At 36.8% G+C, this 25,968-nt stretch overlaps 1 protein-coding gene across 5 annotated transcripts in view; it reads left to right on the top strand.

Annotated features, from left to right (window-relative positions):
* NXPH1 (neurexophilin 1) overlaps positions 1–25,968 on the top strand; it is a 143,807-nt gene that overhangs the window by 110,904 nt on the left and 6,935 nt on the right. Inside the window, exon 1 of one of the 5 annotated variants that reach the window (XM_064676500.1) lies at positions 20,083–20,151. The exons of the other annotated variants lie outside the window; for them this stretch is intronic. Coding sequence (XP_064532570.1) covers positions 20,098–20,151 — 54 coding nt within the window. The 5' untranslated portion in view covers positions 20,083–20,097. Of the gene's footprint in view, positions 1–20,082; positions 20,152–25,968 lie in introns of those variants that run through there. 5 annotated transcript variants of the gene reach the window in all.

Below are 25,968 nucleotides of genomic sequence, written 5' to 3'. Positions count from 1 at the left end.
CACTGGCACACTGTCCATATTGTGTACTAGGTCAAAGTTAAACTAATTTACAGTCTTTGTATGTGGATATACTTCTGGAAGCTCTGCTTTTCTGCTGCCCTTTGTTTTTCTGATGTCTTTCCTTTTGCTATCAACACATGCAACTTAATACAGCAGCCTCCAGATTTTTTTTCTCAATCAATACTTCACATTTGTGTGTGTGTCTTATATAAGTGCTCATATGTTTTCTGTTTTCTCTACTATGTCAATTTTTTTTCTTATATTTCTCTTACAGACACTCATATAATTTACTGTTGCCTCCCTCTAGGTTTTTGGTGCCAAGAGACAAAGTTTTCTGTCTTTACTTAGTAGGTGCACGATCACTCTAGCTGATAGTAACCTCATCTGTGCTATTCAAGGATGTTTGTGAGTAGTTATAGCAGAAAATGCAGTACTCAGTAAAGGCACTCCATAAAATCTGTTCAAAGTAATCTAGTTTCAATATCATGAAACACTTCTTTTATTTCCTTTTTTTTCCCCCCCACTTCTTCATTTTCTGTACTAAAACTGTAGAAAGTGTAAGATGTCCTGCCGCTGTTGAAGATATTCAGGGCGTTCATCATCTAATAATCTTTATTTTCCTTCAATGAAAGTAGATATATTGGTGAAGTCAATACTGAGCTATCTTCTTTTAATCTTAATTGAATGTTTGTCCACTAATGGCTTCAAAAGTATTTCTGTTGGTAACATATTTTAACTGTTCCCATTTCATGTCTTGCAGTCTTTCTTTCACTGTGAATGTAGATCCTTCTGTATTTCTTTGTACCTTATCTCTGAGAAAACTGTGATGTGTGCACAATTCTGCTTTGGTTGTGCTATAAAGGTTTAGAAACTTTTGGCTTATGTAAGATCAGATGTTCCAGATTTTTAATTCCTATTTTTTTTTCCAAAGCTGATGTCTTTTATTTGTATTATTATCCATCTTTTTTCCCGAAGATTTTTAGGATGAGTCCTTAAAATTGTGCTCTGCTGTAGAGCAGAGAAGCTATTGTTAAATTTCTGTTTCCCATATAAGCTGTTGATGAAATAATTCCTCATCTTCTGTAAAAATATTTAGCTCTTAGAGTATTTAGCTATGAAGAGATCTGATCTTCAAGGCTCTTCTAAACTGACTACAGTTCATCAACATTTTTCTTGAAATGTAGACAGCAGACTGGGACATTACATTCTTGCAGTTCTCAGGCCATTGCCAAATGTACAAGATAACATTACTACACTTTTCCTTGAAATTTTCTTTTTATTGAAATTTTGTAAAGGTCTGGGGTGATGGGATCTTTCAGCCGGTTTAGTCTGTTCTCTATCCAGTGGTTTCAGGTACTGTAGTACATGGTGTGAAGTAAGATTCTGACTATTCTTTTTAATAAAATTTATATTTTATTTGGGCTTTAAAAAAATCCCTTCTGTTGCTTTTGCCCAATTTATTAAACTATCCCACTGGATTTGTGTATTCAAGTTATCTATACGTTTGGTACCTGTTATATCCATCAAAATCTGAGTAATCAACCTTTACTGGTAATGATTTATATTATCTTACAAGTCAGTGACAGGTCTTGGTAAAGTATATGGGACCACAAAACCTGCAAATTGCATGTCTCAGGTTTAACATAAATATCTTGGTGACTCTTGGGGGTGGTCCTGTTCAGGGCTAAGAGTTGGACTTGATGATCCTTATGGGTCTCTTCCAATTCAGCAGATTCTGTGATTCTGTAATCTTTTCTTTGGCAATTTCTCTAAGTGACTGCATTTCTTTCTTCTCCTCTTCATCCTTTATTTTTATTGCAGCAAAGCTCAGAGTAAAGCCCTCAAAGGTACTGAGCATTTATTTTAAGTTATGGTACATCATGCAGTTAGACATTTTATACCTATTTTACTTTTCCTCAACTAAATGAGTACTGGTAATGCATATATCTTGTGTGCTGGAACAGGTCATGTCCCTTTCTGTCACAGTCCACCTTGTTTTGTGATTGTGCACCCTTGGATGCATAATGGAGATATGGCTACTTGTGCATAAAGAAACATGGCTTAAATGAACTGTAAAACTGTCTGCTTTATTGGACAGCACTTTTTGAACTTTTTTTCCCTGAGCGAATTATTCAAAAGATCCTTGTAAATGGTGCATATCTTCAAATTGGGTCCATTGACTGTAGATCAGGTAATTGATTCTCCTCTTCGATTTCATTTGTTACATGATCACATTATTGCTTTTCCTTTTCTGATTAAGTTTTTTTTTATATTCATATAATTACACAAATAATCTAAAACAAGTTCTAATATCTTAATCTGTTGTTAATTTACATTTCTTCAGCTCACTTAAATTGCCCGTCATGCTGTCTTGCAAGGTCATTTCTTGCTAAATCAGAGCACAATTTAAGGTGAAGATGTCTCCTTGAATTTGGAGACAGATTGAAGCTGATATTGGTATGAGATGTGTTGAAAGTTATATTAGGAAAGTAATTAAAACCCACCGAAGAAAATAAAAAAAAAAATAGAGAAATTCTGGAAGACTATGGACTATAGTTGCTGGGTTTGGGTTTGGGTTTGGTTTTTCTGAATTTTTTAAATTTTTTTTTTTTTTTTCCAAGAGCCTAGGAGTTTCTTCTTAAGTTTGAAGTATCTTTCTTGTGGGCTGAGACAAGTTTGCTAGCCCTATTTGTGTTGCATGGACAGAAAGTCCGTTCTTTTATAACATGTCCATTAGAGTCGTGTAGCTGCTAGTAAGACACTAGCAGGTGCTAACTATAGGAAAACCAGCTTCCTGATCGGCTGCATTATTCATTATTATTTTTTCAATAGGTTTCTGATGTGAAAGTTGTAAAGAGTTGAATTTCTCTTGAGATAAGAAATTACAATGAAATGGAAACTGGTTGATCAGCCTTGACACAATGTTGTCAACACGAAATCAAAGGGGGGACAGTACATTTGCATTTGCTGTCTTTGCAAAGTGAGATTATGCTAACAGCATGGAGCTGCCTTAGTCCCCCAGGAGCACAAAGAAACTCCACAGCTGCAATTCTGAAATGCCTCCTGAAGAGGTGAAGATTACACCTGTGCCATATTGCCTCCAAGCTGTTTCTGCCCTGGAATAGCCTCTGGCCCTGCCCAGTGCCTTTGCTGCAGTTCCATGCTTACCTCCCATGGATGTGTTACGGGATTAATGAACTACTAAATCTCTATGACTGCCTAAGCTCTCATAATTAAAACATTTCTCCATAACTCAGATTGATTAAAAGGACAGGATGCAGAGTCTAGTCTTTCATGAACATAAGTGATATAATTTGGTAGCTTGCATTGTCAGTGTTTTTTGTTAAAAAAATGGAGACACAGAGGAGAAATTTAGTATCAAACTTTCCCAAAGTCCTATCTCACTTGAGCAATACAAAGCTCATGACTTTGTGTTTTTTTTCTATATAGGATAGACAGTTGTCAAAACTGACTGTTCACGTCAAAATGAGCAAATGCTGTATGATTTACTAATGTCTGTGGGTAATTTGATAGGTGTACAAATTTATATATTTTTCTTTCATGCGTATCTCTCGTCAGAAAGGTGCTAAAGTTTTTCTCCAGCTGTTAGATAGGTATCTGCTGAGCACATTAATGAATTGTATTTCTGTCTAAGCTAATTTCTATACCTCTGTGTAGTATCCACAGTGATAATGTGTCAGACTAGGGAAATAACTATCCTCCTTGTGAACAGGGTTCATTCCTTGAGCGATGTATGAGTGTTATATTAATCTGGTAAAAAGGACAAAAAGAGACAAGGTGGAAAAGGAAGATACAGTGGCTAAGGACATATTATATACACAGAGGACTTAAAAGCCGAACTAGGAATGTCAGACCTCACTGTCACTCTCAGATCCATGCAGAGGAGGTTCAATTCTTAGGAAGGGCTCCCTTCAGTGTGGGTGCAGAGCTGCTTTGGGAAGATTACAAAGAAACTTAAGACCTGAGAATGGAAATAATGCTGGGCTGAGATGCTGTGAAATATCTAAAGAGAAAAACATATGCTTTTCATTATTTTCTCCACTATTAGTGGAAAAATAATTCTTTCCCTTCCTGAAGGAAAATACTTTCCTTTCCATGGGAGGTACCAGAGCAGGATTCTGTACCTTCAAAAGCAGCAGGACTTTGACTGTACCCAGCAAACAGGGTCAGGGAAGGAAGGAAGGAAATCACTAATCCACAGGAAAGGCCTCATCCTTTCATTCAAGCAAATCCTATTTGTTCTGTCCTAAGGGGAAGGAACAAGATGGAAAGAAAATGGAGTTGAACTTCTCTGTCCTCTGTGGCAAAAAAAGTGCTGAAACACTAGCTTTTCCCTCTTGCTCATAGTTCTCCTTTTCAAATGTTTTTTTCTGAATAGAGAATGAATTAGTCCTTCACTTGGGTGTTCCCCTCTGAAAAGGGAGAGAGGACTTCAGATTATATTATAGTGCTTTTTATAATTACTTGCTAGAAACTAACACAAAAGAGAAGTGTGAACATGTTTGCAGGAACTAGCAAAGTATAATGAGGGGAAAAGCCTTTTCTTCTGATTCTTATTTATGTTATCAACACCAAAGAGCATTAATTCATAAACCAAGACCACATGGGGAGGCTATGATTCAAATGTAAGGGACAACACATGGATCCAGACAGCTAAAAGAGCACAAGGAAACAATGAGGCAATGTTGGTCAGTATGAGACAAAGCACCTCAGTGCAATATTAGCTTAAACATTTTCTCGTGGTTTTTTTTTTGTAGGCATCACAGCAAGAGAGTTTTAATGAGGGATTTGAAGGAAGATAATGAGGTTGTGTGGCAGATGCTTCGAAAAAAAATCACAGAGGAGCTTGTTTAAAAATATCTGACAAATGGATAATGGAAGCCAACATTATGGCCTGATGAGACAGAGCTCATTGGAGATGATAGGTAGGATAAAAAATGAGAAAGAATTTGAAGATGAAGGCAAATAACTTATATCTGATTACTTAGAAAATCATAAACAGGCGGTCAAAAAGGCTGACACTTTTGTTCCTTTAGATTCTGTGTGAGAGGATCAGAGTTAACCAGAAGACCAGATGCTGTGAGGGTAGAGATTTGAAGTGGATTATGACCGTCTGGACAAGACCTTTGGCTTTGTGGGTGAATATCAATGGACATTCATTAAATATGCTACATAGAAACTAAAAAATTTAGACTGAAATGTATCACGTAGGACATGGATTTGTTTACAAAGCAGATGATGGGAGGAACATGTGACAAATTTTTATAGATAAAAGGGAAGCACCGGCTGCTGTCAAGAGCAAGTGTGTCAGTGGTGCGGTCTGTCCCTCTTTTCTAATATGGAAAGCTAAAAAATCTTTTGTCTGAATGAGGCCAATAGAGAAAGTTAAAAAGTAATATATATGCATACAAATGCATAAAAAAATACAGTGTGAGTAGTTATAGTGACAGAAACTTACTGTTAGATTTTATTGGACAGGTATTTATGCCATCCCATCAGATTTTTTCCAAAGCTTCAGGTGACTACTTTGAATTTTAAAATAATCCTCACAATTAAAATTTCTGTTTCAAGACTTACTTTATTAAAATGCTTGCAAAAAAAAGGTTAGCTTCCCTGAAAATCAGGGGTTTGATACAGATGATCAAGGCAATTACTACATGACCCATTTGAGCCCAGGTAGTTAATGGGAGATTTGAAGAAAACTAGTGCACACAATGGATTTCTACTTTAGTTTTTTTATAGAATAAGAAGGCAAATACATATTCTTTGTGGGAATTCTAAGCCTATAGAAAATTCAACATGGAAGAAGACATGCTGAGGTGTTTTGTGAAGTAATTTTAAAGTAGTTTGCATGAGGAGTCCATGAACACCAGCAGGAGTAAGAAGCTAGTATAATTAATGGTTAGAACTTCTAGACGTTAAATTAATTATTTGTCTTAACATTCACAAGAGAGTGGGTGACAGATGCTGGAAATAGATGTAAATTTCCTACAAGAGGAAAAAGAAATACTGAGGGAAATCAAGACCATACCTGAACAGATGATTAGGATATTAGAATGTCTAAAGACTAGCAAAACTCCAGGGGCAGATGGAGTCTGTCCCAGAAATGAGAAACACAAGAATCTAAACAGGTATAGGCAAATCACATTATAATAGAGGGAAAATATTGGTGGACTTATAAGGGATGAGTAGAAACTGAGAGGCAGGAAATTAATAATATTTAGGTATCGTTCCTGCTCTTGAGGACAGTGACAGCTAAACATTCACTTTCAGAAAGGCATTATTTGTCGAAAGAGAGAACTCACTCAGGAAAGGAAGACATTCAATTGATTTAAGCACCAGTCTCAATTAGATTAAAAGTTAACTAGGGAGAGAGAGACAGGTACATAAGTGCTGATGATTTTAAGAAGCTTTGTCCACGCACAGTCTAAAAGATAGCCCAGATTTTTAGAAGCGTTTCTAGCCAGCCAACATTGTTTTGCATGTATATGCCCCTGGGACTTCATTTTCGCAGCTGGTAATTCCTTGCAATATTTTGAGGGTTCAGTGGCACCACAAAGGCTTTGAAACCATCAGATTCCTCAGTAGAGTTGTTGCCAGTTTGGGTTAAATCTCGGCCAATGGCAGCTACAACAAGGACTGAAAAGTTCAGCTTACTTGGATAAGAGATTATGATTATCTTCATGAGATGAAAGAGTCATGGAGTTTTCCGGTAAGGAAAATACAAATGAAGGCAAATTATTTGAACCATTTTGTGAGGATCAGCATTATGCTAATTTTTATTTACTAGAGCGACACAAAGAAGGAGGAGCATAGGTGAGTAAAAGAGCAAGAAGTAATGATTTGCAGCTGTGAAGAATTTGGCATTATAGTACAAGTAAGCAAAATAATTCACCCTTGCCTGAAGTAGATAAGGAAGAGGGTTCAGTGAACTGGTTTGTACATATCAGGTAGAAAAAAATGTAAGAAAGCTGTAGGAGGAACAAGATAAAAAGTATAAAAATGACTAATCCTCTATAGTCACATGCAAGCCAACATTAATCGGAGGATGATCTAGATGAAAAAATGGTAGGCATATAACTAATTTTCTACGTAATATGTGATAGCAGCAAGAAAACAAGCAACATCAAGGATCCATAAATACACCTATTGAATATAAATTATTTTAGCATGCTATAAAAAAATCACAAAGTCTGTGATGCAAACATTTACATCATCTACGTAATTTTAAATCTTCTAGTAATATCTTGATACATTGAGAATGTCCATATAAAAATACATGAGCTAATAATTCTGTAAAGGAAAACATGGATCTGTTTATTGTAACCAAAGCATTTATTTCTAAAATGAAAAAAAAAAAAAAAAGTGTTTGCCACCAGTCATGACAAGAATCAGTCATATAACTTGGTGATAAAAAAATGTCATTAGTTACGTACTGAATTTGTCATTGACCTGCTCTATTTAAATATAAAACTGGTTATTATAATCTAGCAACTGTGGAATGACTGTGAGTACATCCCCTGAGTTTTTCTTGTCTAGTGGAAATGTCAAGATTGTATTTTTTCTTTCTGTTTTTCCAGTACAAAACCTCTTTACAAGATCCACAGTTCTTAACAGTGCTGATTAATGACTTAAGACCAAAGTCTATCAAAGTTAATGGAAAGACTTCATTGTCTTTTTGATCAATCCATCTGTCCTCTGGCATTTTGGACTTGTGGCTTTTCCTTCAGTAACAAATGATTTCTGTTGTTTCTTCTTTACAGAACAAGGGAGATTTACTTTTAATCAGACTTCACGAGTGAAGAATTTGTTTCTCAGGAGATAGAAACCCAGTTTTCAGAGTCAAAGATTTTGAGGAGTCTTTTGGGGGAGGAGTAGAAAAGATCTTGCTAGATACCTCAGAGAATTTGTGAGAGAGTAAGCTGAAAGATCTTACTTCATATCTTGTCTAATGGTTCTGGAATCTGAAGGACTTAACTGTGAGGCTATAAACTTTCCCAGGGGGACTGATCATATATCACAAAGCCTGAAATCTATGTAGTCAGTGGGAACCATTGTAGAGATTACTTCATATTATTTCTTAGTAATGAATAACAGGCTGAAAATGAAGTGGTGGTTTGGTGGTGAGGGTGCAGAAAGTCTCTCCTTTCACGAAGAAACACATTTTTCCCAGAGAAAATGATGACAAAAGTCTGGTCATCCCTGTCGTCCCTGTGGCAGAGTTCAAGAAGCATTTGGACAATACTTTCAGGCACATGGTGTGACTCTTGTCAGGAATGATCCTGCACAGGCCTAAGAATTGGACTCGATGGTCCTTGATGGTCCCTTCCAACTTGGTATATTCTGTGATTCTGTGATAAATGTTTCTGCTTCTGCTACTAAATAGTTGCAGTAGCTTCCTAGACAAAGCAGACACTTTTGCCATCCCATTGTCATTGCAAGCATCAACTGATCACTGATGCCAGATCTGCACTCTTTAAATCTTTGAAGACAGACCTGCTTACTTTGCTGACAAAAAGAAATTTCCCAATTCAGTACTGTCGAGTCAATAAAAATATTGCTGTGGCAGAGCAAGGTGCATTCTCTTCTCCCTGGTGTACCATAATCATCAAATTGTAAGCTAAGATACAAATCCAGAAATAATGTTGCACATAATAGTTGATGTATGAAGCGGAAAGAACACAGTTAATTTGCAGAGGTGAATTTGAGCTTTCATGTCCACCAGACAGGAAAATCTGGTTTTGACTGAAGACAGAGAACTTTCTAAATGGGAATATATATTGCAAAAAAATGTTTATATGGTCAATTTTCTATCCAGATGAACCTTCTTATTTCTTCCTGTCAGTTTTACTGGGACATTGCATTCAATTCCTTGTAGTTCTTCTGTACATTTCTCTGACTGTAAATTTTCTCATGGTTTCTTGTTTTTACAGACATACTCTATGTCTTTCTGTGCAAAAAATGGCACCTCTTTAAGACTCAATATAGGGGTTATCATCCAAAAGACAGAAGTATGTAACACTTTCATTGTGATATTTCATTTCTAATTACATTTCTAATTACATTTATATTACATTTCTAATTTCTAATATATTCAGTGTTATTGTATGGGTCTTTCCTCATCAAAACAGGACAAAATTAAAACAAAAACATATTCAGGACAAAATTAAAACACTAACTTTAGTCTTTTTGATATTTTCAGGAACCTTACCTTAAATTGCATCCCTGCAGGCCAGATAGTGTCATTTTGGGATGTAGGAAGTTTATTGTGGTGGAATTTAAGGTGTGAATTTGAGTATTCTGTAATAAAAATATATACTTTTGTTTTTTCCCTGTGATAACTTTCTGGTGTTGTTTATGCACAAATGGTCTTGAAATGTCTTGAATTTACTTCATGATAAGGATAGGTGTGTGGGCTCAAACTGTGGACCAGCCAACATACAACATCTGAATCCTTTGTTAACACTTGTTTGAGGATCAGTGTCATCGCAGTAGGCACACAGCTGGGAGTACACCTCACATATGGCCTCATTTTTTTGCAACTTAGGCATCTGTACCAAGGTGTGCCATAGTATCTTCTGCTGGGTCTTCATTCTTAGCACATGACAGGACTGCCTAACGGGCTTTGCTACCTTGATAACAGGTGTATTCTTCCAGAAAAGGCTATTCTTGGAGGTTAAAGAGGACTTTTTAAAATGCTGTTGTCCAGCAGCAGTAGATTTCAGAATGGAGTAGGCTAAGAATTTCTTGACAAAGCACTTCTTTATGAAGACTGAGGGTATTGAGAGGAATTGGCTTGGTGATTTTGAGTTTCAAGTTTTAAAAACGTTTGTCTGGTACAGAAGGAGCTTCTTTATTGCCAAGAAATGAAAGAAGAAAATTTCTGGGTGCAGGGCAGGTAAGGTGATAGTATGCCCATCTCTGTTTACAGGGTTGGTTATTTTTTGTTCTTCCAGTACAAATCTACTTAAATGTTGGCCATAAACCTTGGCTGCATTTTAATATTGGCTGTGTACTTGTGATCTTTCTCTACTGGTGCTTAAAAAGGGCATTGACTCTTCCTTTTATTTGATTTCTGTCTGCAGCTATAAAATTAATCTCCCAGTCTCATACTGCAATGAGCTGTGTCAGTGGAAGAGAGATAAGTTTCATTTTTTTTGCCTTAAAACTTCTTCCAAAGTTACAAAGAGTTTACCACATTTACTTTTTCTTTTCAATTTTAACAAAGCCCTTGTCTTTTTTTTCTGCATTTCTGTTTTATCCGTGTCATTTTTGGTTCTTTTGTTTTATGCTTCACATTTTTTTCAGACTCTTTTTTTTCCCCTTCAAGCCTAGTTTATAGTCTCTGACAGGATTCTTTCTATGCTATCTGCCAAAACATCTGTTCCTTTTCTGAATAAAAACTTGCTTCTCCAGAAAGTGTCACATGGGTCCAAACCAACTATAAACCTTCATTTCTCTCTGTGACTTTGCCAGTGATGGCCCAGCACTGGGAAACTTTGTATTCTTGTCTGTCTTGTCTCATTTTTCATTGAGCCAAATTCAGGTGGTTTACTGGGGGGGAAAAATTGCATCATTTGGATTTCAATTTACACATTTCCTTTCAAAATATGCTATTAGTTATTTATACTTTCTATTTTTAATTTTGTAATTGTTTCCTGAATTTTTGATCAAAGCAGACATTTATTAGCTTAAAATTGATCCCACTTAAACAAATTCTATTGTCTGTTCTTTTCTGCTAGGACTACATTTCAATTACTACACTCACTGAAAATGCAATGTAACTGTCCTTGGTTCTTCTTGGATTGGTTTTGGTGATGTTAAAGTTTTGCAGTCAAAGTGGCATTCAGAACAATTTTGGGTGCTTTGAGAAAATTGTTTAACTTTCATTACTTTGATAATTCGTATGTAGGAGACAGATGATTCTAAAGTAAAGTTCTTAGATATCTTTAACAAAAAGTGCTGTATTTGAACAGGATATTATTTTTATATTATGTTCCCACAGTATAACAAGATTCACATCATGTATTTTTGTTATGTTTTATAAATGGTCAACACTAGCATTGAATCATGTAAATATCTTTCCATAATATCAAAGTATTTATTGTTCTTTATGTTGCAAAGTAAAGGAAGAAGTGGTTTCCATATGGCTTGCATTTGTCTGTGCTATAAGTTACTGTTGATTTGTTGCTGAGATCACTGTCTTTGGACTATATTAATAACTAAGAAGGAGAGTTTTGGTGGTGAATGGGTTTAAGTTTCTGCAAACTTTTGAGCTTTAGTGTGGTAAATAATTTGAGACAATGGATAGAAAGTACCCTCTGGGCTGTGGCTGTTTCACTAATTCAGTCCCCCAAAGTTTTAATTAATTTTCACAGAAATGAATGAGGAATTTTTGGGTTTTTTTTTGTCTTAATTTGCCAGAAATTTCTTCATTCTTCAGAGGAAAAAACTGTGTACTTCCATTGTAATATTTGTAGCCATTACTTAGGGGTTTCTAGTGTCAAAATGCTGATTGCAGATTCTATCCCAGTATGGGCTATATGCTTAAGAGTCAGACTTGATAATCCTTGTGGGTCCCTTCCAACTCAGAATATTCTGTGATTCAAGATTAAGAATATGGTATGGGGTGGGGAAACACACCACTGTCCCCACACACCATTGTCCCCACTGTCTGCTTGCCGTAAAGAGAGTTTCTCCAGGTAGCAGAGATTTGATAAATGCTGGGAAGCTGTGTAAAGAGAATAGCTAAGGAAATTGAATTCAACCCTTCTCCATGGCTCGATCCCTCCTAGAACAGGTGGCCTGGCACACTGGCCAAAAGTTGCTGTTGACTGAGTCCATCCAATACCTCTGTCCCCTTGTGCTGGGGATTTGTTTGTGGAAGCTGGCAAGGTGCCCTCCTGGAGGAGCTGCAGCAATAGAAGGAGTGCTGGGAATGGCTCAAAAGTACTGAGTCTTTTCATTGCTCTTGCTGTGTTTTGCTGGTTCCTTGAGCGCTTAAGAAAGATCAATGTGTGATTTGTTAGAGGAAAGTTTGAAATTTCTTAGTCAAGGAAATATTTCCAGCACAACACAAACCACACTTTCTCAGTCAGCTTTCTGTGGGGACTTGCATGTGTCTCTTCCTGAGATTTTAGAGCAGAGAGCTTTTTATTTTCTTGGCTTAAACTGCTCAAAATATTTATTTAAAAATAAATTTTGTTACTTGTTTAGGCCTGCCGTAGTATGACCAAGACAGCAAGAAATGGAAAATGTTCTCAGTACTTACAAACATTAATTACTCATTTTAGTAAGCTGTTGTTGACTGGTCTATTCAGTAACCATGTGGGGCAGATTAGAACTTCTGTTTATGATGGTGTAGTTCTGGAGTAATTCCACTAAGGTGCAGTCAACTAGTACTATAATTTGCATACTAGGAAACCAGTTCTCTTTGTGCCTTGAGGTGCAACCTGAGTGGCTGGTAGCCCATCAAACAGAGGTACCTTTCAGGTGCCCCTCTGTGAAGCCTAAACTCAGTTTACATGGGAAATTACTCCCTCCAGTGAACACATACAACTACTGTGATTTGTATTTACTTTGGAAGACTTACATTTTTCAATGGATAAAAATGAAGAAAATGAGAGCCCTGATAATACAACAAATTCAGTGCAGACCTCTAAGTTAGAACTGTGCGAGCTGTCTCCTGAACCAGTAAGCACAGAGCTGCATCAGTGCTCAGCACAGTGCCCAAGTTAATAAGCTCTTCTAATGGGTAGATCTAATTAGCTTCTGCACAGCTTCATGTGCAAACAGTTTGTCTGCTTTGAGGGACCTTGCTAGTATTTCTGTCTGAGATATTAATCAGTATAGTGTCAGGTCAGTAGACACCTCATTCAAGTTTTCAATGATGATGTGCTCTAAGTATTACAGAAAAGTAAATGTAACTCAATAGAGAAATCTTCAATAGGTAGGTTTAAAACAGAAATGTGATTCTAAGCTCAGTTACAAATATGATCTTAAATCCTGTAAAAACCCAGTATATATTGACAAACACATGTAAGAAGCACGAAACTGCAACACTACTAGGCACTGGCATTTACAGGAAAATTATTATCAGTTTAATGTCATTTTAATCTGGTAGACAAAGTGCATGTAGAAGTTCATGTTCCTCCAGTTTTAAGCTTTGCAATAAGACCTGAATGCATGTTAAATCATAATGCCACTATTTTTCTTCTCTCTCAGTTAGTAAATGTTAGTTTGAAATATAATTGAATGTAAATTTGAAAATAATCAAGGAAAAAGATTAGATTCAGAGATATGGAACTTAGAATAACCCAACTGTATTCAGAAAAGTGACACAAAGAAAATGCTCTTCATGCTGTAGCTTGAAATTTGAGGAGGGGAAAACCTTTTGTTCCTCACTTTGCTGTATGATCCTTTTTTAGAGTGAAATTCAACACAAAGTGAATCTCAGCTGGTTTGGAATTATATTACCATTTGTGGGAAGATTTCAAAACAAGCCAAAACTAACATATTTTGACCAGCCCCTTAAGAGTTCTAATTGCCAGGAGTTGGGCGTTTTTTAGGAATAAATTGGCAATGCAGTAGTGTGAGTCTGCAAAATCTTTTTGACTGTAAGAGCTTCTTGGATTGAGATACTTTTTTGATTCATGTAGAATCACCTAGAGCTCAGCAGATATTTTTAATGTTCCTAGTTAGACAGTTTCTTCTATACTTCATCTGGAAACTATGGCCAAAGCTGTAATTAACATTGTCAAATCTGAGCATATTCTTGATGATGTTGTTGGTTAAAACCAATGTTGAACAGAGAGGGTCAAGCTGCATGCCTGAAGGGCTCTATAGTGTTCTCCAGAGTCCCTCAGTAGGGATTAGCAATCAAATTACCAGTTCAAGTCCAGGAAAGGTCAAGAGTGATTAACAATCTTTGTTCCATTGGTTAGCGGGAAACAGATGTAAAATGAAGTGATGATCAAAATCCAATTCCTAGTAGATATTTTACATCATAAACACCAAACTCCTAATGATCCCTTGTTAGCAATCTGATTAGAATGGACAGTAATTGAACAGGCACAGACACTGCCATGCAGCCTTTACTGCCATTCCCCATAACAAAAATTACTGCCATTTTGGGTCTGAAGGACAAGCTGAAATTGCAGTCTCTCTGCCTGGGATTTTTGTATTCTGTTTGGAAATCTTTCATCCTGAGTGATATCAAATGATATTTTGGACCACAAATAAAGCTGAAGATTATTTGAAGTGCTCTGAATGCAGGATAACCTGCAATTTAACACTGACAGGTTTTATCTGATAACTTTAAATATGCATGGTTGATTCTCAGCTGGATTAATCTGACATGGATCTGCTGAAAGATTATTATTATAAAATTATTATTAATTATTAATGAAGCTGGCAAAAGATCCTATTCTGCTTTACTCAAAGTACACAATCATAATTGAAAATGCACGAGTAGTTTTAGGGAAAGTATAACATAGCTAAATGATGTGTATTGTACACATAAGGCCTGCCCTTCTCTTTCTTGGGCATCAACTAACTTAGGGTAGATGAGAGGTTATATTTTATGGACTTAGAATGAATTAGGGTTTGGTGTTGGGACTTAGGCTTCAGGCATTTGTTTAGGGTTACTATAATGCTATAACAAAACCTTAAATTCCAAAGCTTGGTATTCTCATAGTCCTGTAACTGGTGAGTGATAGAATGTCTTTCTTGTAAACATAATATCTCTTAGGCCAAATCTGTGTACATGCTGTTCTGAAATTATCAGAAAATCTATTCTATTAATTCATCTAGGAATATTTCTGGATTCCGCTAGATGAAAATTCTTCCATATTTTAGCAACAAAATCCATAAGATGAATGGACGAAAAAAAATATTCAATGGGTGGATAAAATGCTTAAAGGATCTTGTAGCAAGTACCAAGTGGACTTTTCTTGTTGTCCTAAATTCCCTTGTCTTAGTTATCTATTGTGGCAGTTTGAGCCACATTAGAAATCCAAAATCCAATTTCCAGGCTTCCCTCACCCCTTCCTACAATTTATCTCAACACCAAAGAGAAACCTTTCAGGCCAGAGGCTTCTACAGGGGAAGGGGGAAGCATATATACATTTTATTTACACAAATAAATACTATACAAGCTAAAAACAACTATATATATATTATTATACATTTCTATCAGTCCCTTCCAAACTTCTCCCTCAATTAGTCCAGGAAAAGCCTTTTCAGGCTGATAGGTAACCAATCTCTCTCTCGTGGGAGTGTTCGGGGCCCCTGAACCCTCCCCCACCAACCTTCAGCTGTTTGCTGCAGTTCTTTCTTCTTCATGAAGTCCAAGATAGCTCCGAGTCCTTTCTCTTTGGTTCTGTATCATTTCTGCTGTGTGATCTCTCTCTCTCAGTCTCATACCTCTGTTCTGCAGGCTGCTGTAATTCAGTCAGTTTATCATAGCATCTTCCAAGTCAGTTTTTGGCTGCCCCCGGTCAAACCTCGGCAGGACAACTCCCGAGCCTCTCTCTCTGGCCTGTCTCCAATTTTGCCTGGGATTCTTGTCCCTGGCACCGAGGTGCATTCAGCCCATCCACTTTGACTCCGCTTCAACGCTGAGCTTTGCATCCACTTCCACTTAACAGTGAGAGAGAAAAGCCCCCTAGCCTTGGCCACAGACAGCTCGGTCTAGTTATACACTGTCCCGAGCGTCCTGCGGCTGCAGGGGGGGGAAGAGGGCCTGGCCTCCTCCCTCTTACCTCAGGTGTTGTGAGTCGCGTCCCTCACAAACACTCACTCCAAATGCTGCCTACTAACTCTGGCCTAGGCAGAGCTGGGGGGAGCACAGGGCTCCCCTTCCCACCCACCCCCGGAGGTGGGGGAAGAAGGAGGCCCAGCCACCCCCTGGCCTTCTACACCTACACACAGCAGCAGACACCAACAGAAAATTGCCAACAGCTTCCGGTGGTTGTGTATAAATGATTTTTTTTCAGCAGAAGCGAACAAGATGAGTGGTGATTGGCTCTTCAGGGAACACTGCTCTGGCACTCAATCACCTCTGAGCCCCCCGGTTCTCAGGGGGGCCAATCTCAACCCATGACATCTATATTCTTAGCAAACTAAGAAAGAAAACACTTTAAAAAGCTAACAGCTTGAAAAAAAAAATGAGTAAGATGTTGCTGGTTTCTGGTACATTTGCAAAAATTTTATCCTGAGATTTTTACTGAGTAAATATAAAACAATAGAAAAATATTCTTGTTATTCACTAAGTAGCTTGTGGACTACACAGAGCTGCTGTTGACTGACAGCTGAAGGATAAAGGGGAACTTGAGGGATTCACATTTTGGAAGACATCTGTAATGTCTTCTGAACTGTGAATCCAATTTTGTTTCTTTTTTTTTGTTTTCCAATGACATTGTAACACAATAATCATATAATATATTAGTATGATTATTTTCACTATTATTTTTTGTCAGAGAAAGAAGTCAAGCATTTCTTATTACCAATGACAGCTGTCCCTGCTTCTGTAGAAAACTGGTCTACAAGTGGTTTTCAGGCTTCTTGTTAAAAAGGACTTAGTGAGATTAATAACACAACTCACTTCTGAGCGGACTTTGTTTCCTTGAGCCTGCATCTTTTTAAAACAGCTAATGACGTTATGTATAACCAATTATTGGAATCAACCTTTTTTATTGGTACATCCTGGATATGATATGGGAAAGAAAAGTCCAGAGATTTGTACTAACTCTTAGCTCTGCAATGGAGTCAGGACATCACCAAATTTCTTCTTTTAGCTTTGTCTTTGCCAAATCTGTTTCAGTGAGAAAGCTTTCTAGGGTGGTGACTATATATGTTTAGTACACCCTAACCCTGACCACAGGGAGATTTGTGAGCATTGCAGTAATAGTAATAATATATAACATTAAATGTAGATTCTGAAAGGATGTCTATTCTGAAAATGCACTTAGGAGAAACACAAGTGGGAGTGTCATTTACACTCGAAAAATGGAACTGCTAAGCATTTATATTTAAATTAAATGCTTTTATGAGTTCATTGAATGTTATTTAGCAGGTATATTATAGCAAAGACATGTTACCTATTGCCTTAGAATGAGGATATTATTGCTTTTTCATAGTTATCTTTTGTATCAGCATTTGGCAGGTAACAAATGATATTTGCTTGCTAATGTTAAATTGTTTTGTGCTGCTGCTCAGCCACAAAGATATAGAAGATGAGACAATGGAAAAATTTTATTTGCTTTTTTGGGAAGACATAGGAATATATTAATGAACAGTGATCTGGACCTGTCTTTGAAGTAATGTTTATTCTAAGAAAGGCAAAGCACTTAATTCCTGTCTGAATCACTCCATCAAAATCCTGTTCATGCAGAAGGCTGCAAGAGTGGAACTGCAGATAGAATTGGCTCAGATAAGTCAGTATGGTCAAGGTGGTGATGATCAGAACAGTTAGGGGTCAAAGCAGAATGGATTCCAAGTATCAGGATTTCGGGAACTTGGTGTGAAAAGTTCCTGTTCCTGAATCCATTTTTTTGTGCCACTTTATTTCCTGACTTGTGCAGATTTGGAACCAATAATACCTGATTCACCCTGAACCCTGAATTTGTTATACTTTAAGAATATAAAAACATGCCCTTTGAGTAAACAATGAAGCCCAAACTTATAAGGATTCCACCTTAATTTTTCAGACTTCAGTGTTCTGTTTAAATTAAAAAGAAACCTTCTGGTAACCAAGCTTTGCAGGTTTCCCCTTTAGTTTAAGTCTATTTTGATAGGCCAGTTAAATTTTTTTTACATATCTGAGAAGTCCTTGTGATACAAGGTCAGAATAATAAATTTTATGTTTTTATTCTTTATGTAGGAAGAGTAATATAATGCCATCACTACTTTATTATGCTGCAGTCATTCTGTTACCATGCAACTTAAAATATTTTAGCTGTAAGCGCTTGGAGAAAGTTCATAGGTGTACATCACTATATTATAGTTTGCCTGTAAAGACTACATTTCTTCTAGTCATCCCTAGAAATGCAGTGATAGATCAAGACCATGGAGCTAGTTCTGAGGTGAGCTGAAGAGATGGTGAGCTGAGAATGCACTGTATTTGCACATGTATAACCACTGCTCCAGAGCTCCAGTATTTCTGTTTACAAGTTGAGTTAGTATTTCTCACTAATTGGAAATGTCTTGACCTTTTCTGAAGGCTGGAAAAGTTTTCTGAAGGGTTTATGAAACTGGTACTCAAATTTTTCTTTAAAACCAGAAAAGTCTTTCTGTAATTTGAAGGTACTCAGCAGAAGTCAGCAGCCATAAAATAACACCAAAGATATCAGTTTATTAGACCTTGAACAGTCTTGTCTTTAACTTGCTTCAGTACATCTTAATATGAATTTAAAGAGATGTATCAGAACTACTGTATGTTACAGGAGAAGATTCATGGTCCTCCACAGACAAGCTCATCCTAGAAGCTGTTTTGCTGAAGCAATATTCACGTATTCTCTTCTTAACTTTTTTATTACAGTGTGAAAAACTTAGCAATGAATAACCTCCTTCAACTTATGTGTCAATGCCCAAAGGACTCTTAACTCATCTCAATTTAAATTAATGACCTTACTGATAGTATTAGCAATTGGACCATGGCTCTCATGAGCCAACTATTTGCATATGGAATTTGATTAATCCTGCTGGCTATTAATTTTCGGTTTTAATTAGGTGTGATACTATAGCAAGAGAAAATACAAGACTACTGTCAGGCACAGACAATGTTGCTTTTCTATTGGGTATTCTATTCTGTTTGGCTGTGTTAGCTTCCCTTACAATGTCTGTTTGTATCAACTCGGAAAGCTACCATAGACCTTAAAAAGTTCTGTGCAAGCTCAGAGATAGTCACTACAAAGAAGCACCATATTGAATGAATGTTACCATATAATAGGAAATAGAGAAATTGGTTTATGGTACACCCTTCTGGTACTCTGTAGCTCTATTCCTCTTAATGGCATAATAGGTCTCTTGTAATACGTGTGTCCAGTCACAGAAAGACCAGCTCTGTAAGCAAGTGGGACTAGTACTTTTATTGAGGCTGCTTGTTTTCCCTGTATCCCGACTAAGCAAATGTACACTGACAATAGAGTCCTGCACAGATTTGGATCAAGATTAAATTTTGCCTGGATCTTGTAAATATGTAACGTGGTGTCTCCTGGTTTCCAACAGGCCGATCTGTATTTCTTTGACATCTTTGCACTTCAGGAGCATAGCAACATGTTTATGTGTGTCATAGCCAGGAAAACAATGTGCAGCACCTGGCTTGCTCAGCAGAGCTGGTGCCCCCATGCTGCTTACTGCTGAGCATATCCCAGTAAGAATTAGCAGACCTTGACAAAACCATCAAGAAAATCTCAATAAAAATTTAGTACCCTTGCAATAGAAAAGCTGTTTTATCTTTCCCTTTCTTACCAGAACAACATCAAAGAAACAGACCTCTTTCCTAAGAGATGGATTTTAATAGGTGTTGATATCCATTGACCAAATGAATGAATGATCAATGCCTATCAAACAAACACAGTTAGAAAGGGAATATATTGCTGTATCTGGTTAAAATTCAAAGAGAAGAAAACCTTCTTCTCTGAGATCACAGAAGGCTTCTGAGAAGTCAGTATGTGTATCTGGCAAGGGCATAAGGTGAAGACGAAGGCATGAAGATTAGCAGGGATATGCCAAACTCTGATTGAACATTGGAACAGCTTCCTCTGTGCTTTTAAAATGCCTTTCCTGAAGTACTCAGCTGTTTGTAATAGATGCATAACTCATAGTGAAGAACAAGCAATTTCAATGAAAGGAATTTATATTTTTGCAAGAGAATTTCTTGTACTTGTGGAAGCCTCCTTTTTTTTATTTAACAAATATCTCATTTACATAAAATTTCTTTATGTGGAAATATGCACTCTGCCAACATCAGTGGGAGTTAAATCTCCTCAAAAGACATCTTTGTTCAAATTCATATTTCTAGGATACACCCATGAATATCTACATGGAAAGTGACTCAGCTGTATCAACATTCTAATGCTTTTCTTTGGAAAACTATGGTATCAGACATGGGAGCCACAAACTCTTTGGGTACATTTAATTTTATTAAACTTTTGCATTGACAGTGGATGATTTGAAACTGCTTGTAGAAAATTAGTAATACTAACAGAGTATGCTAAGAGTATGCTAATAGTATTCTAATATTGTACGGTGGTCTTGTCCGTTATATAGTACCATGACATATCAGGTTATAGTCTTTTTCACCTTCTTCAGAAGATATGCCTACTGCTATGAAAATGGATGTTTTCTTCAGTGTGTTATGTATAAAGCAAACTATAGTGCAAATTTTGATTAAAATGTTGCTCTGTGTCCTTTCATATAAAATCTAATTTTATTTAATATTACTTTCTACATGTATGCAGAAAATGGCAAGCTAATATTAATAAAAGAAGGCTTATAGGAATGTGGAACAAGAACAATAGATCCTTGTCAAAATTTATTTACCTAGCTAGACTTTCATTTCAAAGTTAGCAGCACTCTGTAATATTGGCATAATACAGGGGTCTTAAAACTCTGTTAGACATTTTTAACTCATTTTAATTTATTCCATGGAAGTTTAATCCCCTGCTGAATGGAGATGGGGTGAATTTTCAAAAGTCATAATCCACTGAAGTAAAAAATCTGTAATGACAACATAGACAGCAGGCTTCAAGAGTTTAGTTTAAAGTCTTTCTAAAAATGTAAAACTTAGGGCAATAGTTAATAGGATATTTCATACAATTATATTTCAATCCCTTTCCAAATCTTTATACATTCACTTGCATCTTTGCTATTAGAAATATTTTGGCTTGATTTCTGTTCTTTTAAGGCAAAAATCAGAAAGCTGTAAAATTCTAATGTGAAGATTTTCATAGAGCAATGTAACTCATTTGGTCCTTCAGTTCACAGACAATTATATGTGATATCATGATGTTTTCTAAATCGAAAGAGAAATGATGTCTTACAAACAAAACACCTTCCATTCTGCCTTAACTGGGCAAGAAAATAAAATTAAGCTACATAATACCACACTATCTTCATCCTTCTGACTACCGCCTCCCTAAGATCGTGCTCTATGGTGAACTTGCCACCGGCTGCAGCAAGAGAAGAGCCCTAAAGAGAAGATACAAAGACTCCCTGAAACAACATCTTAGCCTTGGCCATATTGATCAACATAACTGGTCTACTCTGGCCTCCAATGGGGAGGTCTGGAGACACACCATCTATAACGCTGCTGATGCTTTTGAGAACGCACACAGGATCACCCTTGAGGAGAAAAGACAATGCAGAAAGAATCGTGCCTTGCAGAATATACCACCTAAGGAGTCTTTCTGCTGTGCCTTTTGCACAGTCTCGTATTGGCCTTTTTAGCCACCAGCGTGCTTTTAACAAATGTGGGTAGAGCCCTTCCCAAATCTTCGTTCGCGAAGCCAAGCCATGATCTTCATCCTTCTACTCCTCTAGAGTTTTTATAGTTGACTTTAGTGATGGGTCATGATTTGGCCCATAAATTGATTGGATGTATTCCACGTTTCCTATGTACTCCAAACCTACACTTTTATGCTGTCCTTTGACTAATACCTTTGGAGCTGCCTAGTTCTGGAAGTACCTGTAACTCAGAAAACACCTTCTTTATTTTTTGACCAGGAAGCTCCTCTCGTGCCAACCATAAATTTTTACAGCTTTGCCTGGCCTGAGCGTCCAGGCAGCAAAATTCTGCCTGAACCGCACAGGAAAAATGCTGCTTCTTTGCTAGATTTTGTTGTGGCCTACTGGACAAGAATTTAGGTGGCATCAGATGAAGCTGGGATGTGACTTGTTCAGAACAAACAGGAGGAGAAGATTCTCAGAGAGTCTGAAGCAGAGATGAGGAATGGCTGGTTGCAGGGTGTTTCACATGCTGGAAGTTTCATAGAGAAAAAGACAAGTTCTTGTAAGTGATGTTTATTGAAAGTTATAAAATTCATGGCCACATATCCAGCTTAAGAAGTCCTTGATCTGCACAGATTTGAATATGGAAAAGATTTTCTGGTACATGTGGTGTATTCTCTCCCTAATTTTGTATTCCTTGATAAACCCAACTTTTAGCCATTGTTGGAGGTGTAATATGGGACTAGATGGACTTTTGTTTTGACCTGCTAATGCTATCAAGTTCTTAAATAAAATAGACAAGGAAAATCACTTGCTTTTGTTTCTCTCAGAGCTACATTTCTGAAGGAAAAAAACAAGGAGCTTCCTTCTTTGAAAGACAACAGTGACAGCAGTGTGTATCTTCATCCCTGCTTTCTAGAAAAAGGGTGGAACATTTTGTAGGGCTGGCTTTTCATCACTTCCTGTTGTGGATCTGTGATTTTTGTTTCTCGTTAAAAGTCCCCAATCTTCTCCAGGCAGATAGAGGAGTCTGGATGTTTAATTCCAAGTCTGATTTCCACTCCAAAAATTTGTGAAAGGATAAAGAAAGTCTTTATCTTACAAAAAGCTGACTGCCACAGCTGAGAGGGCAGCACTGGAAGAATGAAGCAGAGAAAAAAAGGAGAAAGAGAAAAATATCAGTTAGGGCACTGCTACCAGAAGAAATGTCTCTGTAATTACAATCTAAGTCTGATTTAAAGTACTTATTTGTCTTAGATGACTAAACACTTTTTAAAAGCCTTTTTAAAGTTCTTTTAGTCGTTAGAGAACAAAAGAAGCTCGATAAGACTAATTTTTCTGATTTTAAATACTTGTGAAAATTATTCATATGATTAAATCAAACTCAAAAGATAACAGAATAGTACAAAGTGACACTGCTTCTCAAAGGAAACCTCCAGTTGGAAAATCTCCTATATCTATAAGTAGGAACAATACCAGCAATTCTGCACACCTTGCTGTTTGAGTAACACACCACTGGCTTCAGCATGCTTATGGATGTATAGTGGACTTGAACATGAGTAGAGCATTTCGGAAGGCATTTACATAGAGCATTCATTGGCCCGCTTCCAGCCTGCAGCCTTTGGGTTCTCTCCATATTACTGTCTACAGGGCAAACTATGCACCATAGGTCAGGTTATTCCTGGTCATCATTAAGCCTCTAGGTAAAGAGCATTAATTCAGTTTTGAATGTTCATCAATACCTCACGGAGGGAGAGGAAGCAGTTCATTCTGTTTCTCTCTCTCTCTTGATTATGGAATAAACCTAGATGAATAGTTTAGACCTCAGACCAGATTTCCAGGTGAATAAGGTAATCAGTGAGGTGATTTCCACCCTAGATCACGGACTGGACTGGCACAGAATATTGTCTGATCGGGACCTAAGAGGTGGCAGGCCACCACTTTCTTTCATCTGTTTGTTACCATTTGCAGGGCTTGTGGCAGTGTCACAGCTTAAGCCATAGTCCACAAGAATGCAAAGGAGAAAAAATGAAACTCAAAAGCAAAATTCTTGTATGGTAGTTCTTAAGTATTCTTGTGGGAACCAACCACTTAAGGTGCTTTATCACCCTTGTATTTCCTGAAAATTATTCGAGACTTCCTAGTTTTCAGATCTATTTATAACAGGCAACTTACATTGTGTAGAAAGCACTGCAAAATTGTAACTTTTGCTAGTTTTTATTCTTTTGCAGAGCAGCCACTGGAATATCTTAATATTTTATGATAACAACTGTTAAGAATTATAATGACTCCAAAAAAACCAGTGTTGGTTTATACTTGCCCTCATCTTTCTGTGGGTGCAAATTTTCTAATTAGTCTTTGATTCTTAGTCAGATCGCAAAGAGATATCAACTGATATAGGCGTTCTCATTTCAATGATGTTAGATTTTACTGAATTTATATCAGCTGTTGTCAGCTGAATTTATATCAGCTTTCTCATCTTGCATAACCGCTGCTGTGTGAATGATGAAAAAACTCAGGTAGCCACATTTTTGTTTTAACAAGGGCCATTTGAAACAAGAATGATAGCTCACAGATTAAAACAAGAAAAATACAGAATTTAAAGCTGAGCTGAGCGCAGTTGATAGTATTAATCTGAATTTTACGAATCCTAAGGAATTTCTATGCAAAAATTTTAGTAACGGTGTATCTTAAGTTCAATTTCCTAACTTAAAGACAGTAAAAAATATTACCTTGCCTCTGTTTTCTGTGACAACAAATTATAATTTTTATGCTGAAGTGAATGATTCTAAGTGATTACTTTAGAAAGCATTATTGAAAACTTCAAATGCCTCTTTTTCTGTGGTCGATAATGAAAGGAGGTCACAACAACTCTTCTGCAGGGCTCTGAGCAAGGACCTCTGCTGTTCAATACATTTTTGTAAATGACTGGAGGAAGGTGAGTGAGAAAGTTTGTTAATGGCAAAATATCTCAGAGTAGAAAAGATAAGATCCAAGAGGGAGGAACAGCAGAGAGATCTTACCAGAATTAGTAAATAGACAGTAAATTACGGAATGAAATTCTGTGGTAGCCTAAGTAATGTGAAACATATTATAAATATAAATCCCAGTTCCATGTATAATTAGGATTGAAATTTTAGTGTTGTCAGTTTCATACAAACATCAGTTCAGTGTTCATTAATGATCAAACCCAAATAAAATATTATGAATTAGTTGAGAAAAAAGACTGAACTAGTAGTGGAAGGACATATTTGCCATCATACAGGACCATGGCTCTGACAAATCTTGGATACTGTGCTCCATTCTGGTCTCCTCATTTTAAAGACAGAACTGGGAGTGGAACCAAGTGGGCTTCAGAGAAGGACAAAAAGGAAATTCAAAGGTATATGTATAGAATTGCTTATGTACAAGGATTATTTGTGTGGCCCAGGAGGGTCAGGGCTGGAAAAATGTTCAATATTTTTTTACTATTATGAATGGATACAACTGAGACATGTACTAGTGGGCTAGAAGTAGGATGCTGTATGTAGCTAGAAATCATAAAATTTTCCACTCACTGATATTTGTACAAAAAAAGTTTAATGTGTAGCAGCAAAGAAAAATAAAGAGGAGCATGGGAAATTTGGATAGAGCCTGAATTTTCCATCTGGAGAATGAAAAGTACTCCAAGGGCTTCAGGAGCCAGGTTCAAAACAAACTGTATGAGGAAATAGAGCTGTGAAACTCATTGCTGAAGTACATTGTGAAGATTAAAAGTTTACAAAGTGTCAGAGTGAGCAAATGCACAGAAGAGCAGTCTATTGAGAGTTACTGAAACATACAGAAACAATACCTAGCAGTGGAAACTAGAATTGACAGCTGGGAAGAACTTAGGAGGCCATGTTCTTGCTCTTCTCCAGGCATCTCTTACAGTTGTTTTTGGAGAGAAGAAGATTTTTCTAAATGAGCCTTTGGTTTGATCCTGCATAGCCACTTTTGCGTTCTCATTTGACACAGTAGATCAGGAGTTACTGTTCCATTTTTCAGACTCAGCTGAGTTTGCATTTTTTGATTGACCAACTCACATCCTTAATTTTTTTCAAGTCATGCAGCAAAAGGCTTGTAAGTTAAAACCAGAGAGGTTTGTTTCTGTGAAATATTAATATGTGTGGGTTTTTGTGTTTGTCCTCCCTTTTGAAAAAGTGTCAGTTTGCAACAGGTACAAGTCCTTCAGTGTGTTTTACACCCCCATCTTCTTATTGTAATATCTCCATCAACTTGTATTCTCAGTTTCTTTGTTTATCATCAAATTCCTGTAGAATATTGAATTTGACTTGTCTGGAAATTATTAATTAAATAAAATGCTTAAATGCTGCTGTAACTTTGTACAGTGTGTAGACAGGTATAGGAAGAAAAATTGATCTGAGTAGAAAAGTAAACTAGGTCCAGATTTTCCTTCACCCATTCCATAAGCAGGATTAATATGAGAACATGGGATTCATTGAAAACTTTCTGAGT

This window comes from Pseudopipra pipra, chromosome 1 (assembly GCF_036250125.1).
Source record: "Pseudopipra pipra isolate bDixPip1 chromosome 1, bDixPip1.hap1, whole genome shotgun sequence".
In the NCBI taxonomy this organism is placed as follows: Eukaryota; Metazoa; Chordata; class Aves; order Passeriformes; family Pipridae; genus Pseudopipra; species Pseudopipra pipra.
The sequence above is the reverse complement of the archived record's forward strand: the minus strand, read 5'-3'. Positions and strand labels throughout refer to the sequence as shown.